The 14,327-nt window shown below is 47.1% G+C and overlaps 1 protein-coding gene across 1 annotated transcript in view; it reads left to right on the top strand.

Moving 5' to 3' along the window:
• Positions 1 to 12,661, top strand: part of ZNF592 (zinc finger protein 592) — a 51,639-nt gene extending 38,978 nt beyond the window's left edge. The window contains 9 exon segments of the mRNA XM_017884262.1: positions 600 to 778; positions 8,267 to 8,443; positions 8,713 to 8,872; positions 8,986 to 9,273; positions 9,496 to 9,608; positions 10,238 to 10,373; positions 12,236 to 12,481; positions 12,483 to 12,608; positions 12,611 to 12,661. Of these exon segments, the coding sequence (XP_017739751.1) occupies positions 600 to 778; positions 8,267 to 8,443; positions 8,713 to 8,872; positions 8,986 to 9,273; positions 9,496 to 9,608; positions 10,238 to 10,373; positions 12,236 to 12,481; positions 12,483 to 12,608; positions 12,611 to 12,661 (1,476 nt within the window).
• The last annotated feature ends 1,666 nt before the right edge of the window (positions 12,662 to 14,327 follow it).

Here is a 14,327-nt window from a genome sequence, read left to right as displayed (position 1 = left end):
ACCCCCGCAACTCTCCTACCCCCCAGAGTTGGCAAATAGGACTAGAGCAATGGAAACTGACAAGACTATTCAGTCAGTCTATATTGAGAGCCTTCTGAGTACCAGTCAGGGTGGTCTCAGATCCACTTTGGAAGTCACTGAACTACCTGACTAGAGGTGCTGAGCAGGTCTCTATCAGGCCAGTGTTGGGGGTAGATGGCAAGAACTGCCTCTACTGAGCTCTGACAGAGACCCTGGTGGGTCTAGCAGTGCAGTGAGGTCTTAGAATTCAAGATGTGCTTTCGGCCTCTGCAAAGGAAAAGCTGATCCTCTGCTAAGCCACAGGAAAGAAACAGTCCTAGGGGCAGAACTGGTCTTTGAGAGAATAGAGTCAGGTCTGTCTCCAATTAATAGGGTGTCAGACAAAGCTTTCTTGGGTATCAGTATCAGCATTCGAAATGAGGTCTAGGGGTATCAGAAGTGTCCAGGAGAGTTGGAAGAGAGAGTGGTTGGGGGAAGGGGTTATTCTGACCCATGTGCTAGAAAGCCAGACAGCCCCTGTTGGAGAGCCACAGGCCTATGGCTCCTGCATGATCTGCTTTCTTGGTGTTCTTTCCTAGACCTGCCAGGTATGCCAGATGCTGCTGCCCAACCAGTGCAGTTTCTGTGCCCAACAGCGGATTCACGCACACAAGTCCCCCTACTGCTGCCTGGAGTGTGGGGTCCTCTGCCGCTCTGCCTACTTCCAGACCCATGTAAAGGAGAATTGCCTGCACTATGCCCGCAAGGTGGGCTACAGGTGGGTGCTGCCTGGCTTGCTGTCCGGGACAGACATTTTTTATTTGGTAGCAGACGGGAAGAGCAAGAGAGAGAAGAATAAGGAGTTTAAAAAACTTAAATATTAAAAAATTAGCTTTGAAGTTTTGGGGAGATTAGAATACATATAATACTTTGTCTATTTGGTTTTTAAAAGTATATAAGTTTAATTTGCTCACAAAGTTATCACGTTCGGCACATTAAATGTAAAGTACTGTTTCATTAATGAATGTACTAATTACAGTACTTGGAAATGTTTGCAGGTTTTAACAAATGGGGCTGCAAGATGCCAAACTCAAAGGGCTTTAGTATCTTTCTTTTTGTTAATTTTTGTCAGTTTGTGGCAAAATAGGCAAAACCTGAGACTGGAAGAAAGGATCAGCCTCTTGGTAAAATCAAGAAAACTCTTATTTTAAATGGAATCTCCTCCTTTGTGTCAAACATAAGCAAGAAGTCGTTTTCGGGAAAAGATCAAAGTGAGGGAAAAGCTTCCCTCTAGAGTTCATTGATCTGTAATTTGTTTTCTGCTATTTGACATTAAATTTTTTTTGGTTTTAAGTTCATTTGACTTTTGTGTGTACTTATTATTGTCTTTAGCATTGTGTTAGACACTAAGGATACAAAAATGATTAAGAAACAGCACGGCCGGGCGCGGTGGCTCAAGCCTGTAATCCCAGCACCTTGGGAGGCCGAGACGGGCGGATCACGAGGTCGGGAGATCGAGACCATCCTGGCTAACATGATGAAACCCCGTTTCTACTAAAAAAATACAAAAAGCTAGCCGGGCAAGGTGGCGGGCGCCTGTAGTCCCAGCTACACGGGAGGCTGAGGCAGGAGAATGGCGTGAACCCGGGAGGCGGAGCTTGCAGTGAGCTGAGATCTGGCCACTGCACTCCAGCCTGGGCGACAGAGCGAGACTCCGTCTCAAAAAAAAAAAAAAAAGAAAAGAAAAGAAACAGCGCTTGCCCTCATAGGTTACAAACATAAGAACATAAGTAATTATAACTCAGAGTGCTAAGTCCCACAATAGAGAAATGGTCAGGAAGGCTTCCTCAAGGAGATATTAGGAGATTTTCAGGCAGAAGAAGGGGAAACCATACCTGGCAAGGGCCTGAGCAGGAATACCAGCATACACAAAAGGGGTGTCAGGAATGATGAGTATGGTTGTATAGAGGAATGTCAGTATGAATTGTGGGAGTGGGGAGAAATGAGACTAGGGAGTTGGCAGAGGCCAGGCCATGCAAGACCTTGTATTTCTTGGCAGACATTTGGACTTTATCCAATGGACAGTGAGGAGCTACAGAAAAATTTGCAGCAGAGAAGTTATTTGGCTAGTGTATTTTAGAAAGTTCATTCTGGGAAGCAAATACATATATTAGTTAGGGGAGAGACTGAAGACTTCTTGAAAGGCAAGTGTGATGATCCAGATGAGATGCTGAGGGCTTCACTGAAGCTATGATCGTGGGAATGGAGAGAAGGTAGATTTGAGAGGGGTTTAGGAAGAAGCATCAAGATTTGATAATAGCTTTTATGTGAAATGAGGGATGAGGAGTTTGACAGAGGCAAGGCGAGGCTATGCAAGACCTTATATTTCTTGGCAGGCATTTGGGCATTTTCCAGTGGACATTGAGGAGCTACAGAAAGATTTGCAGCAGGGTAGTAATCTGGCTAGTGTGTTTTAGAAAGATCATTCTGGGAAGCTAACACATATATTAAAGTTTTGCAGTGACTCCCACATTGCTGACTTGGGGTAAACATTTTATTTTTATATTTTTTTGAGACAGGGTCTCACTGTCACCCAGGCTGAAGGGCAGTGGTGTGATCGTGGCTCACTGCAGCCTTGACCTCCCGAGTTCAGGTGATCCTCCCATCTCGGCCTCCCAGGTAGCTGGGACTACAGGCACGCACCACCATGCCTGGCTAACTTTTTGTGCTTTTTGTAGAAACAGGATTTCACCATGTTGCCCAGGCTGGTTGCAGAACTCCTGGGCTTAAGCAATCCTCCCACCTCAACTCCCCAAAGTGTTGGGATTACAGGCGTGAGCCACTGCACCTGGCTGGTATAAACATTTAAAAATGTAGACTGATTTCTTTTTCATCTTATGGAGGATGGAGTATCTAAAGTACATTAAAAACAAGACAAACCTAAGACAGGATTATACAAAGCACTTACCACCAAGTTGCTGAAGAGCATTGCTTGGCAACATCCCAGGCTACATTTCACACCAAACATCTGAGTATGTTTTTACAGTATCCTGTAACACTTAAAAATACCTTTCTAGCCTTGATTTCAGTGTATGCTGCTTGTTATAAGATCAAATCCAATCCAATAGTAATACAATCAACACTTAAATATTTATCTTTGAATCTTGAATCCAAGAATTTTTTTTTTCTTTTTCTTTTTTTAGATGGAGTCTCGCTATGTTACCCAGGCTGGAGTGCAGTGGCAACATCTTGGCTCACTGCAATCTCCGCCTCTCGGGTTCAAGCGATTCTCCTGCCTCAGTCCCCTGAGTAGCTGGGATTATAGGCATGTGCCACCATGCTTGGCTAATTTTTGTATTTTTAGTAGAGATGGGATTTCACCATGATGGCCAGGCTGATCTCAAACTCCTGACCTCAGGTGATCCACCTGGCTTGGCCTCCCAAAGTGCTGGGACTACAGGCATGAGCCACCGCACCTGGCCCAAGAAATTTTTAGTTGTATGGATGGATTAATACTTTTCATTTTTAATTACATATTTTCTTATGTACAAGTAAAAGAAATATCTCAAAAGCAATTCAGTTTATCAAACCTTTTTGTAAGGAATGCCAGACCAAATGTATTGTGATTCAGCTAAAGGGATTACTGAAGATAGTGATATTAAAATTTTCAGTGATCTGCAGTTGAAGTCAGAAGACATACACAACACTGCAGTATTCATAACAGAGTTGTGCAATCACTACACACAGTTTTAGAGCATTTTTACTATCCAAGAAGAAACTTCATATCCACTACTTCTTTCATCCCCATAACCCTAGGCAATCACTGATTTACTTTCTGTCTCATAGCTCTTCTGGACATGTCATATAAGTGGAATTATATAATATTAGCATAATATTTGCAAGGTTCATCCATGTTGTAGCATATATCAGTATTTCATTCCTTATTATGGCTGAATGAGATTCCATTGTGGGGATATACCATGTTTTGTTTATCCATTTGTCAGCTGATGGACCTTTGGGTTGGTTCTACCTTTTGGCTTCATGAATAATGAATAATATGAATAATGCTGCTGAAGAACATTCATGTACAAGTTATCATGTGGACATGTTTTCAGTTGCTTTGTATACCTAGGAGTAGAATAGCTGGGTCAGATAGTAACTCTATAGGGAGGGGAACATCACACACCAGGGCCTGTCAGGGGGTGGGGCATTGGGGAGGAATAGCATTAGGAGAAATACCTAATGTAGGTGATGGGTTGATGGGTGCAGCAAACCACCATGGCTCTTGTATACCTATGTAACAAACCTGCACATTCTGCACGTGTATCCCAGAACTTAAAATATAATTTTAAAAAAGGAAAAAAAATAGTAACCCTGTTTAACTTTTTGAGAAACTGTCAGACTATTTCCCAAAGTGACTGCACCGTTTTTACATCCCCACCAGCACTGTATGAAGGTTTTAGTTTCTATACACACTTGCCAACACTTGTTATTGTCTTCTTGATTGTAACCATCCTTATGGGTATGAAATGGAATCTTGTTTCCCTGGTGGTTAACTAACGGTGTTGATCATGTGCTTATTGGACTCCATCTTTTTTTTTTTTTTGAGACAGAGTCTCACTCTGTTGACCAGGCTGGAGTACAGTGGCACTATCTCGGCTCACTGCAACCTCCACCCCTGCCCGGGTTCAAGCACTTCTCCTGCCTCAGCCTCCTGAGTAGCTGGGATTACAGGCGCCCACCACCATGCCCGGCTAATTTTTGTATTTTTGGCAGAGATGGGGTTTCACCATTTTGGCCAGACTGGTCTTGAACTCCTGACCTCAGGTGATCCCCCGACCTCGGCCTCCCAAAGTGCTGGGATTACAGGCGTGAGCCACTGTGCCCGGCCTGGACTCCATCTTCTTTGGAGAAATGTCTATTCAGATCATTTGCCCACTTCTGAATTGGGTTATTTGACATCTTATAATTGAGTTGTAAGAGTTTTTTTATATCTTCTGAGTACAAGTTCCTTGTCAGATTTGCTAATATTTTCTCCCATTCTGTGTATGTTAATTTTTTTAGTACATTCTCAAGATACCTATGTTCCATTTTATTGAACTCTGCTACAGAGTTTTACAATATTATTTTATGTTTTATATTATTTTTGCTTTTACTTGATGATAATGTAAAAATCTCTATGTGGTTATTTATATAATATAAATATATATAATTCATATGTATTTTATGTAAAATATGCATGCACATATATTTCAGAATTTTATAAATTGTTCTTTGTTAATAATTTGGAGAGTGGCTAATGATGTCATAAGGAAGCAAGTTTAGACTGTTTTAATGTTATTTTCTTATTTGTGATTATTAACAAAGTTAAATACTTTATGTTGTTTATCTTTTCTAAAACTACATATTTCACAACATATGATTCTATAATTGTCTATTTTCTCTTAAGCTGTGGTCAAGTGCGGTGTCATATGGTAGGCACTCTTTTCTGCACACTTTCTCATCAACTTGTAAACCCCGTTGGATTCAGTCCTTCATTGAGGGTACTTTGCATGTGTTCTCACTTTCAGTGAGGTTTCTCAAAGAAATGTCTACAAGATACATAGAAGGAATTTTCAGTAGCATTCGAGAAGGATATATTTCTACTGTTTCTGCAGGAGTTTGGTCAAATGACACAAAAAAAGCCACTTAAGAGATTCTTTACACATATCAGGTGTACTTGGCCACTTTGGATGAATGTGGAATTATGTGCTTTTTTCTCCTCATAATACTTTGTAGTGTGGAAATACTTGTGTGTGCTAGAAGTTGGTTTCACTCTTCTGTTTAGCAGGAGAGAAAGGAAAATTAAGTAAGTAGCTAGTATAGAAGCCTTAATTTAAAGCATACACAAATTTAGTAATGAATGCTCTATGGAGTTCACTGCAAAAAGCTTTCTGGTTCTGTGGGCTGCTCTTCATTGCTAATTAAATTTTCGAAGGTGATTCTCTACCCTTCCCTTCCGATACATACAAGGAAGAAAAAAGATTGTTCAGGATTCTTTGGTGATTTATGTGGACTGTGAAAATGTATCACACCTATAATCCCAGCAATTTGGGAGGCTGAAGTTGGAGGATCACCTGAGGTCAGGAGTTCAAGACCAGCCTGGCCAACATGATGAAACCCCGTCTCTACTAAAAATACAAAAGTAAACTGGGTGTGGTGGCAGGTGCCTGTAATCCTAGCTACTTGGGAGGCTGAGACAGGAGAATTGCTTGAAACCAGGAGGCGGAGGTTGCAGTGAGCCGAGATTGTGCCACTGCACTCCAACCTGGGTGACAGAGCAAGACTCTGTGTCCAAAAAAAAAAAAAAAAAAAAAAACATATATATATGTAGTAAAATGAAGGGTAACATTCAGGAGTCAAAGAATTCTTAAATGAAGGCATGCCTTTTATTTTAGCAAAGCAGCTGCCTCTCTTTAGTGCCTATGGGGATGTCAATATTATGAGGGCAGACAGTATTGCAACAAAAGGAAGATGAAAAGAAATAGCAGAGAGGGGAAAGATGTTTCCTCATGTAGGGGAGACCTGTGTGTGTTTGTAGGCAGGAGGAAAGACCGAACACAAGAGAGGGACTAGTAATTTTTTTTTTTTTTTTTTTAGACGGAGTCTCGCTCTGTCGCCCAGGCTGGAGTGCAGTGGCACAATCTCCGCTCACTGCAAGCTCCGTCGCCTCCCGGGTTCACGCCATTCTCCTGCCTCAGCCTCCTGAGAAGCTGGGACTACAGGCGCCCGCCACCACGCCCGGCTAATTTTTTTATTTGTATTTTTAGTAGAGACGGGGTTTCACTGTGTTTGCCAGGATGGTCTCGATCTCCTGACCTCGTAATCTGCCCACCTCGGCGTCCCAAAGTGCTGGGATTACAGACGTGAGCCACCGCGCCTGGCCAAGGGACTAGTAATCTTATGGATGCAGGTTGACATGGAGAAAGGTCATATTATTCTCCGATATCAAAAAAAGGGAAGGCAGTATTTATAGAGAGATGTTGTGAAGTTGAAACAAGTTCCGTATGGCCTCAATTTCAGAAAAATGGTTTAAGACAATTGTATATCCTATTTATGCATTGTAAAAAAAAACATATCCACCAAACAAAACTCGGAAAACACAAATTGATAGGGAGAAAAAGAAATGAAAAGTTATCCCCATAGTTCCACCAAGAAGATATCACAGCACTTCTGAGCTACGTGGTCCAGTAGAGTATAGTACCAGCCATTTGTGGCTACTGGGTACCTGAAATTTGGCCAGTGCAACTAAGGAACTGAATTTTTATTTTATTTTGTTAATTTAAATAGCCACATGGCCACATGAACAGTGGAGCTTCCCCCCCTCCCCCCAGCCAGGGGACAGGTTCTCGCTCTGTCGCCCAGACTGGAATGCAGTGGCACAATCTTGGCTGACTGCAACCTCTGCCTCCCGAGTTCAAGCGATTCTCCTGCCTCAGCCACCTGAGTAGCTGGGATTACAGGCACGGGCCACCATGCCCAGCTAATTTTTGTGTTTTTAGTAGAGATGGGGTTTTGCCATGTCAGCCATGTCTCATCTTGAACTTCTGGTCTCGTGTGGTCCACCCTCCTCGGCCTCCCCAAGTGCTTGGATTACAGGCGTGACCTACTGTGCCTGCCCCAGTGGAACTATTGACGATTCCTTCATCACAGCAAGTTCCAGTGAACAACACTATGGAGTATTTCTTCCTGGTCTTTAAGGGTTGTTTTAATGTAGTTGTTGTTTTGGTGAGCATAGCATTGCCTGACTGTATGTTTTGTTAAGTGGCCATCCCTGCTTACTCGTACCACCAGCCTGTGGGAAGGCATGGGTTTTGTGCAGCCTCCTTTGGAATTTCTTGGACTTCTGCAGTTGTCTCACACTTAAATACACGTTTATGCCGTTATTGAACCATTTTCTTCCCTCTCCACTTCCACCGACTTCTCTTAGGTAGGCTCAGGTTTTTGGTTGGCAGAATATCCTCTGGCCAGTGCAGGGAAGGTTGGGGTTTCTCCCTTCTGTACAAGGCATGGCCTTGGGCTTGGGGGCCCCTGTGTGGCCACATTGTGCCAGACTGTAGCAAGCAGACCCTCAGGATGTACTTGTGGAGGGTGGAAGTCTGAGTGATTGAGGGAGGGAGAAGGTGCCTGGATAGCTCTGTTCCTCTTCTCCATCCTTCCTCTTGCAGCACCTCCTCTCGGTCTGGTACTCCCTCTACTCCACCTACACTACCCCACTTTTGTCTAGGTGCATCCACTGTGGTGTCGTCCACCTGACCTTGGCCTTGCTGAAAAGCCATATCCAGGAGCGACACTGCCAGGTTTTCCACAAATGTGCATTCTGCCCCATGGCCTTCAAGACTGCCAGCAGCACCGCGGACCACAGTGCCACCCAGCACCCCACCCAGCCCCACAGACCCTCCCAGTGAGTGCAGCTCCAGGGCCAGCAGGCCCTGTGGGGCAGAGAGGAGTAGCCTGGGTGCTGTAGTGGGTGGCATAGGAATGGGTGAGGGAGCTAGGGTTAGTGGCAGAGGTGCCTGGGGTCATACTAAGGATGTCCTGAGGCAGGGGAGCATCCACATTGGCTCGGGGTAGTGCTTTCCCAAACTTGACCCTGGTTCAGAGAGAGCAGAGATGGGTGGAGGGGCTGCGTGGTGCCTTGGCCACCTCACACCCTGGGGCTTGTCTCATCAGGCTCATTTATAAGTGCTCCTGTGAAATGGTCTTCAATAAGAAGAGGCACATTCAGCAGCATTTTTACCAGAATGTCAGCAAGACGCAGGTGGGCGTCTTCAAGTGCCCTGAGTGCCCACTCTTGTTCGTGCAAAAGCCGGAGTTGATGCAACATGTCAAGGTGGGATGCATTGTGGGAGGAGGCTGGGGAGGAGGGCACATGCCTCAGGTTGGGGGTCTGACTCTGTGCGTCTTTCCCCTTGCCCAGTCAGTAATCGCTCTCCCCATCCCCAGAGCACTCACGGTGTTCCCCGAAATGTGGATGAGCTGTCAAGCCTCCAGTCTTCAGTGGACACATCCTCAAGCCGCCCCAGCTCTCGAGTTCCCACTGAGCCCCCAGCCACTAGTGTGGCTGCTCGGAGCAGCTCCCTGCCTTCTGGCCGCTGGGGTAGGCCTGAAGCCCACCGCAGGGTGGAAGCCAGGCCTCGGCTGAGGAACACTGGCTGGACCTGCCAGGAGTGCCAGGAGTGGGTTCCAGATCGGGAGAGCTATGTGTCCCACATGAAAAAGAGCCACGGTCGGGTAAGTGCAGCCACATAGTCACAATGCAGAGCCCAGTCCTCTGGACTTCTTTCTGTGAGGCCAGAACTCCTAGTGTTCCTGGTGCTTTGGGCAGCGTGGGTACCACAGATCTTGAGGTCTTTGGGATTATCCTCCTTTCTGCCTATAGCATCTGAGAAGAAAGATGCACCCAGAACTATCTTACAGTTCTGATGCTTTGTGTGTTGCCACCTCCTTCCTCAGACATTGAAGCGGTACCCGTGCCGGCAGTGTGAACTATCCTTCCACACCCCCAACAGCCTGCGCAAACACATCCGCAACAACCATGACACAGTAAAGAAGGTCTACACCTGCGGGTGAGTCCCTGGGTATAGTAGTGAGGAGGCCTGAGGTTCAAAAGACTCTGTCCATGGCACCACTGGGGCTTTTCTCTGCTGCAAGATCAGGTGTCTAAGACAAGAGACAAGGGATTTCCAACTGGAAGAAATTGCAGCTAAGTCAGAAATCGGGCAGGTCAGAAATCAGCTTCCAGAACCTGGTAGCTCCTGAGCCCTGCCGCGTCACTTTCTAGCCCAGGACTGCACAGCCCATCAGTCACGAAGCACCCTGAGGTTTAGGAGGAGGGATGGTGATGTGACCATGCACCCCTGGGACTGAAAGGCTTCTACACCGTCTGCCTGTGCCTTAGGATATACCCAGGCCCTTTCACTATGACTACTACCCTAGCACTTGGGTCTGTGGGCGGTGACATCAGGGAGTGTTCAGTGAGATTGTGGCTGAGGGCCAGGTGTCAAGAATGCAAGTATTCTAACGTGCTATTGTCTGCCACCTCAGCTGACCTGCTGGCTGGATCTCTCCGGGGATCCCAGCACCAGCCAGCCCAGGAGTCTGCTCCAGACTCTCTCCCTCCTGGCCTTGGTGTGAATAGCACTGAGGGAGCCTGCAGCCCAGGCACTTACCTGACCTCTCTGCTGTGCTTCTGCAGGTACTGCACAGAGGACAGCCCCAGCTTTCCTCGGCCCTCCCTCCTGGAGAGCCACATCAGCCTTATGCATGGCATCAGAAACCCTGATTTGAGCCAAACGTCCAAAGTCAAACCTCCAGGTGGACATTCCCCTCAGGTGAGTGTGGGCTCCCTGCCCACTGGAGCTGGCTGCTCAGTGAGGCTTGGAGCTGGAAGGGCATTAGGAAGGCTACTGTTGCAGCCATGGAGCAACCAGAGTGACAGCTTCCCTCAATGTGGGTCACTCTCTAGTCCTGTGTGACCCACCTGGCACTGGACACAAGTAGGGGATAAGGACAAAGACCCATAAGGTGGCCTGTCAGCCTTTTGTTACTGTTGCTTTCCTGTCACCATGGCCCCCTCTGTAGGGGTGTGCTGTGCTCTGTGGACATTGGTACATTTTCACACATACCATTCTCTTTCTGTCTCACAGCAGTCCTGAGGCGTGTGCACGTAGAACTACCTTGTCAGATGAGGATAATGATGTTTGACCAACTTACCCCCCAACCTTCTCACTAGTTACAGGAGGAGCCAGGCCTAGAACCTGCTAACCTGGCCCCTTGCCCTATGACTTTATCCCTGTTCCATGCCCTGTTCTCATTTCTTGTGAGCTTCTGGAGCAGCCTGGCTTTTCCTCCTCGCTGCAGCCTCTCTCCATACCATGGTAGGGGGGCTGTTCCACAGAAGGGTCAGGTGTGTCTGGGAAGCCCTAAGAGCTGCCTGGAGTTTCAGGGCATTCTTAAAACTTTCTTGCCTAATCAGAACCATCTGATTAGGCAAGTCAGTGGTTGGCAAAGGTCCTTTCATGCATAGGAGCTGGGGGTATCGAAACCTGTCCAATTGTAAAATGCACATCCTCCCTTCCCCCAAAATTCACATAGCCTTTGATCCAGCAATTCTAGGATTTATCTGTTAGAGATCTTTTGCCTTGGGCATAAAGAAGTCTGCTAAAGGATGTTTGCTGCAGCACTGTGTGCAGTAACAAAGATGGAACTCAGCTAAATGTCAGCCATTGGGGACTTCTCATTCCCACAGTGGGTTAGTGTGCTGCCTGTAGAAGAATGAAGTCTCTATGTTCTCCTGTGGAGACACACTCCAATATATGTTGTTAAGTTAGAAAAAACAAAACAAAACAAAACAAAACAAAACAGGGTGAAGAAAAGCATGCATATACCAGGTGTGGTGGCTCATGCCTGTAATCCCATCACTTTGGGAGGCCAAGGTGGAAGGATCACTTGAGCCTAGGAGACCAGCCTGGGCAACATAGGGAGACTCTATCTCTACAATAAATAAGTAAATAAATTAGCTGGGTGTGGTGGTGTGCACCTATAGTTCCATCTATTCAGGAGGCTGAGGTGGGAGGATCACTTAAGTCCTGAGGTCGAGACTACAGTGAGCTGTGATCACGCCACTGCACTCTAGCCTGGGTAACAAAGTGAGACCCTGTCTCAAAAATGAAATGAAATAAAATTAAAAAATTAGCCAGGTGTAGTCCCAGCTACTCATGAGGTTGAGGTGGGAGGATCGCTTAAGCCCAGTAGGTCAAGGATGCAGTGAGCTGTGATTGTGCCTCTGCATACCAGCCTGGTCAACAGAGTGAGACCCTGCTTCAAAAATAAAAAGAAAAGTATGCATGGCATGCCATCATTTTGCAAAAGACAATAGTTTTGTTTTTGTATATGCATAGGATACCTTTTGGAGGAGCCACAAACCCAGGTAATAATGTTCTTTGGAGAGCAGGCCTGGGGAGTGGGATAGTCTCTGTACCCTTCCCATGCCTTTAGAGTATTGTGACACATGTATATGTTACATTACAAAACAAACAAAGAATTGAAACAAACCAAACATAAACCAGCATTCAGGGCTGGGGTGACCCTGGCCCGGGTGGTGCTTTCTTTGAGTCCTTGGACTCATGGTTACATCTGGGGGCTCATGTCCAGGGCTTGGCCTGGACTCTGCTCACGCTGTCTCTCCTTTTAGGTGAACCATCTGAAAAGACCAGTCAGTGGAGTAGGGGATGCTCCAGGCACCAGCAATGGCGCAACCGTCTCTTCCACCAAAAGGCACAAGTCCCTTTTTCAGTGCGCGAAATATAGTTTTGCCACAGACTCGGGGCTCGAGTTTCAGAGCCACATACCTCAGCACCAGGCGGACAGCTCCACAGCCCAATGTAGCCTCCTTGGTTTGTGCTACACCTCTGCCAGCTCCCTCAGCCGTCACCTCTTCAGTTGTCCACAAGGTGAGAGACCAGGAGGAGGAAGAGGGAAGAGGAGGTGTGGCAGGCAGAGATGGGCAGTGGAGGTTGGCAGAGCCAGAGGAGGGCTCCGGGGAGGAGGTGCCCATGGAGGACTTTAAGAAAAAAGAGTGGACCTGGAAGAATGTGCCGGTGAGCCTTTTGTCGGTTGACCGGAGAGGTGAGGAGAATTGGGCTGGGCCAGGCCGCCTGAGGACGATGGTGGCCCACAATGATACACAGTCAAGCCAACCCAGGCCTCTCCCAGGACCCAGGACAGCCACGGCACTATCCCCTCAGAGTGTGACTGGAGAGCGCTTGCAGTGGTGGCATAGTCAGGGGTGGCGCCAAAGCGTCTTCCACCTGCCCGTGCGGACCGTGGGAAAATAAAAGGCTGCTGCCCGCCGGTGTGAGTGTGGCGGCCAGTTGTACGTCCTGGAGTAGTGTCTGCCCTGGAGCTGGCCAGTGCTGGGTATCCCCCCAGCCCCCCAGGAAATGTGGGGTTGTAGGGGACCTTCACAGCTCTGTATTTGCTTCTGTTATTTATGGGCTTTGTGCTGCTTTTTGGTAACCCCATCTCTTGTCTGTGTCCTTCCAAGCCCCCCCAGGCCTGGCTTATGTGGGCCCAACCCCCCAAGATGTCTGTCAGCCACTAGGGCTTGAATACCACAAGCGGGCTGTGGCTCTTGCTGGGAGGTTCGCCGGCTTGCTGGCCTTCAGCCAGGGCGCTCGCTCCAGAGCTCTATTTTCCTGCAAAAGACAGCCAGCTCTCCCTTATGCCTTTGATCCTGAGAAGGAGGGAAAAGCCGAGAGGGTGCTGACACAGTCCCTCCTGGGAGAGGCTGCTGCCTTGCCTGGTTTGGCAATGAGGCCCTTGATTGGCCTTGGCCTAAAAAAAATTGATCTCCCTGTCCTTTGATTCTTTTCTCTCCCAAAATAGTCTGAGAACTAATTTGTCCACACTGGCTCATCATGTCTCTGTGGGTGGGGTGGGAAGAAAACCTCTGCTGGGCACACCTCTGTTTGGAAGCCTGGGGAGAGCAGGAGGTAAGCAAAAGGCAGGCAGCCACCAAGAGCCAGACCCCTTGAGAAGGCGCTGTGGGTGGAGTCTTTGTTCTGCCAGTTTTGCCTTTCCTGACAGGTGGGGTTGGGGCAGCACAGACATTGGAATATTTGTTACTCAGCTGCGGCTCTTGTGCATTTGAGAGGCTGGCTGCGCCGAAAAAAAAAAAAAAGAAAAAAAAAAAAAAAAAAAAACGGCAGGCAAGGCCAGCCCCCTCCTCCTCCTTGGCTACACTCCATGTTGCTCAGACTATATTTCAAATAAAAAATCTTCTCACCATGCAGGTAGGCTCTTGTATTCCTCTCCAAGTGAGCCTGGCCCCACCCTGTTCCACCCAAGGGTCTTTCCCAGACTTCCCCTGTTTGTCCCATCTCTGAGGGAGGACAACACTTCCTGCTGTCTAAGGAAGGTCTTCTCTAGATTCTGGAGCTTGTGGTTAGGAAACCAGGAGCCCTGTACTTTTTAGTTCTCTAGAGACCTTCTGAAGGGGTGAGGGGAGGGACTCCACCATGTGGAGACCTCTAAGATCTCCCCTAGGCTAGTGGCATTGGCTTTAGGGCCTATCGAAATTTTCTGGGTACCTTCATCTTTCCTTCACATGATTTTCAACCTAACAGAACCCCTTACTGGTAAAAAGGGAAAAGGGGGTGGAGAAGAGGAATTTTATAATTTTCGTATAGCATTCAAGAGGTTTCTTGTTTCTTACAGCATTGCTGCTGCCACAGAGAACTCAAATGTGGCAGAACTGGGATTAGACTTGGAAGACTGGCTGTCTT

Source organism: Rhinopithecus bieti, unplaced genomic scaffold, assembly GCF_001698545.2.
Source record: "Rhinopithecus bieti isolate Rb0 unplaced genomic scaffold, ASM169854v2 scaffold_14885, whole genome shotgun sequence".
Classification (NCBI taxonomy): domain Eukaryota; kingdom Metazoa; phylum Chordata; class Mammalia; order Primates; family Cercopithecidae; genus Rhinopithecus; species Rhinopithecus bieti.
Note: the sequence above shows the minus strand (reverse complement) of the source record. Positions and strands in the feature narration are given on the sequence as shown.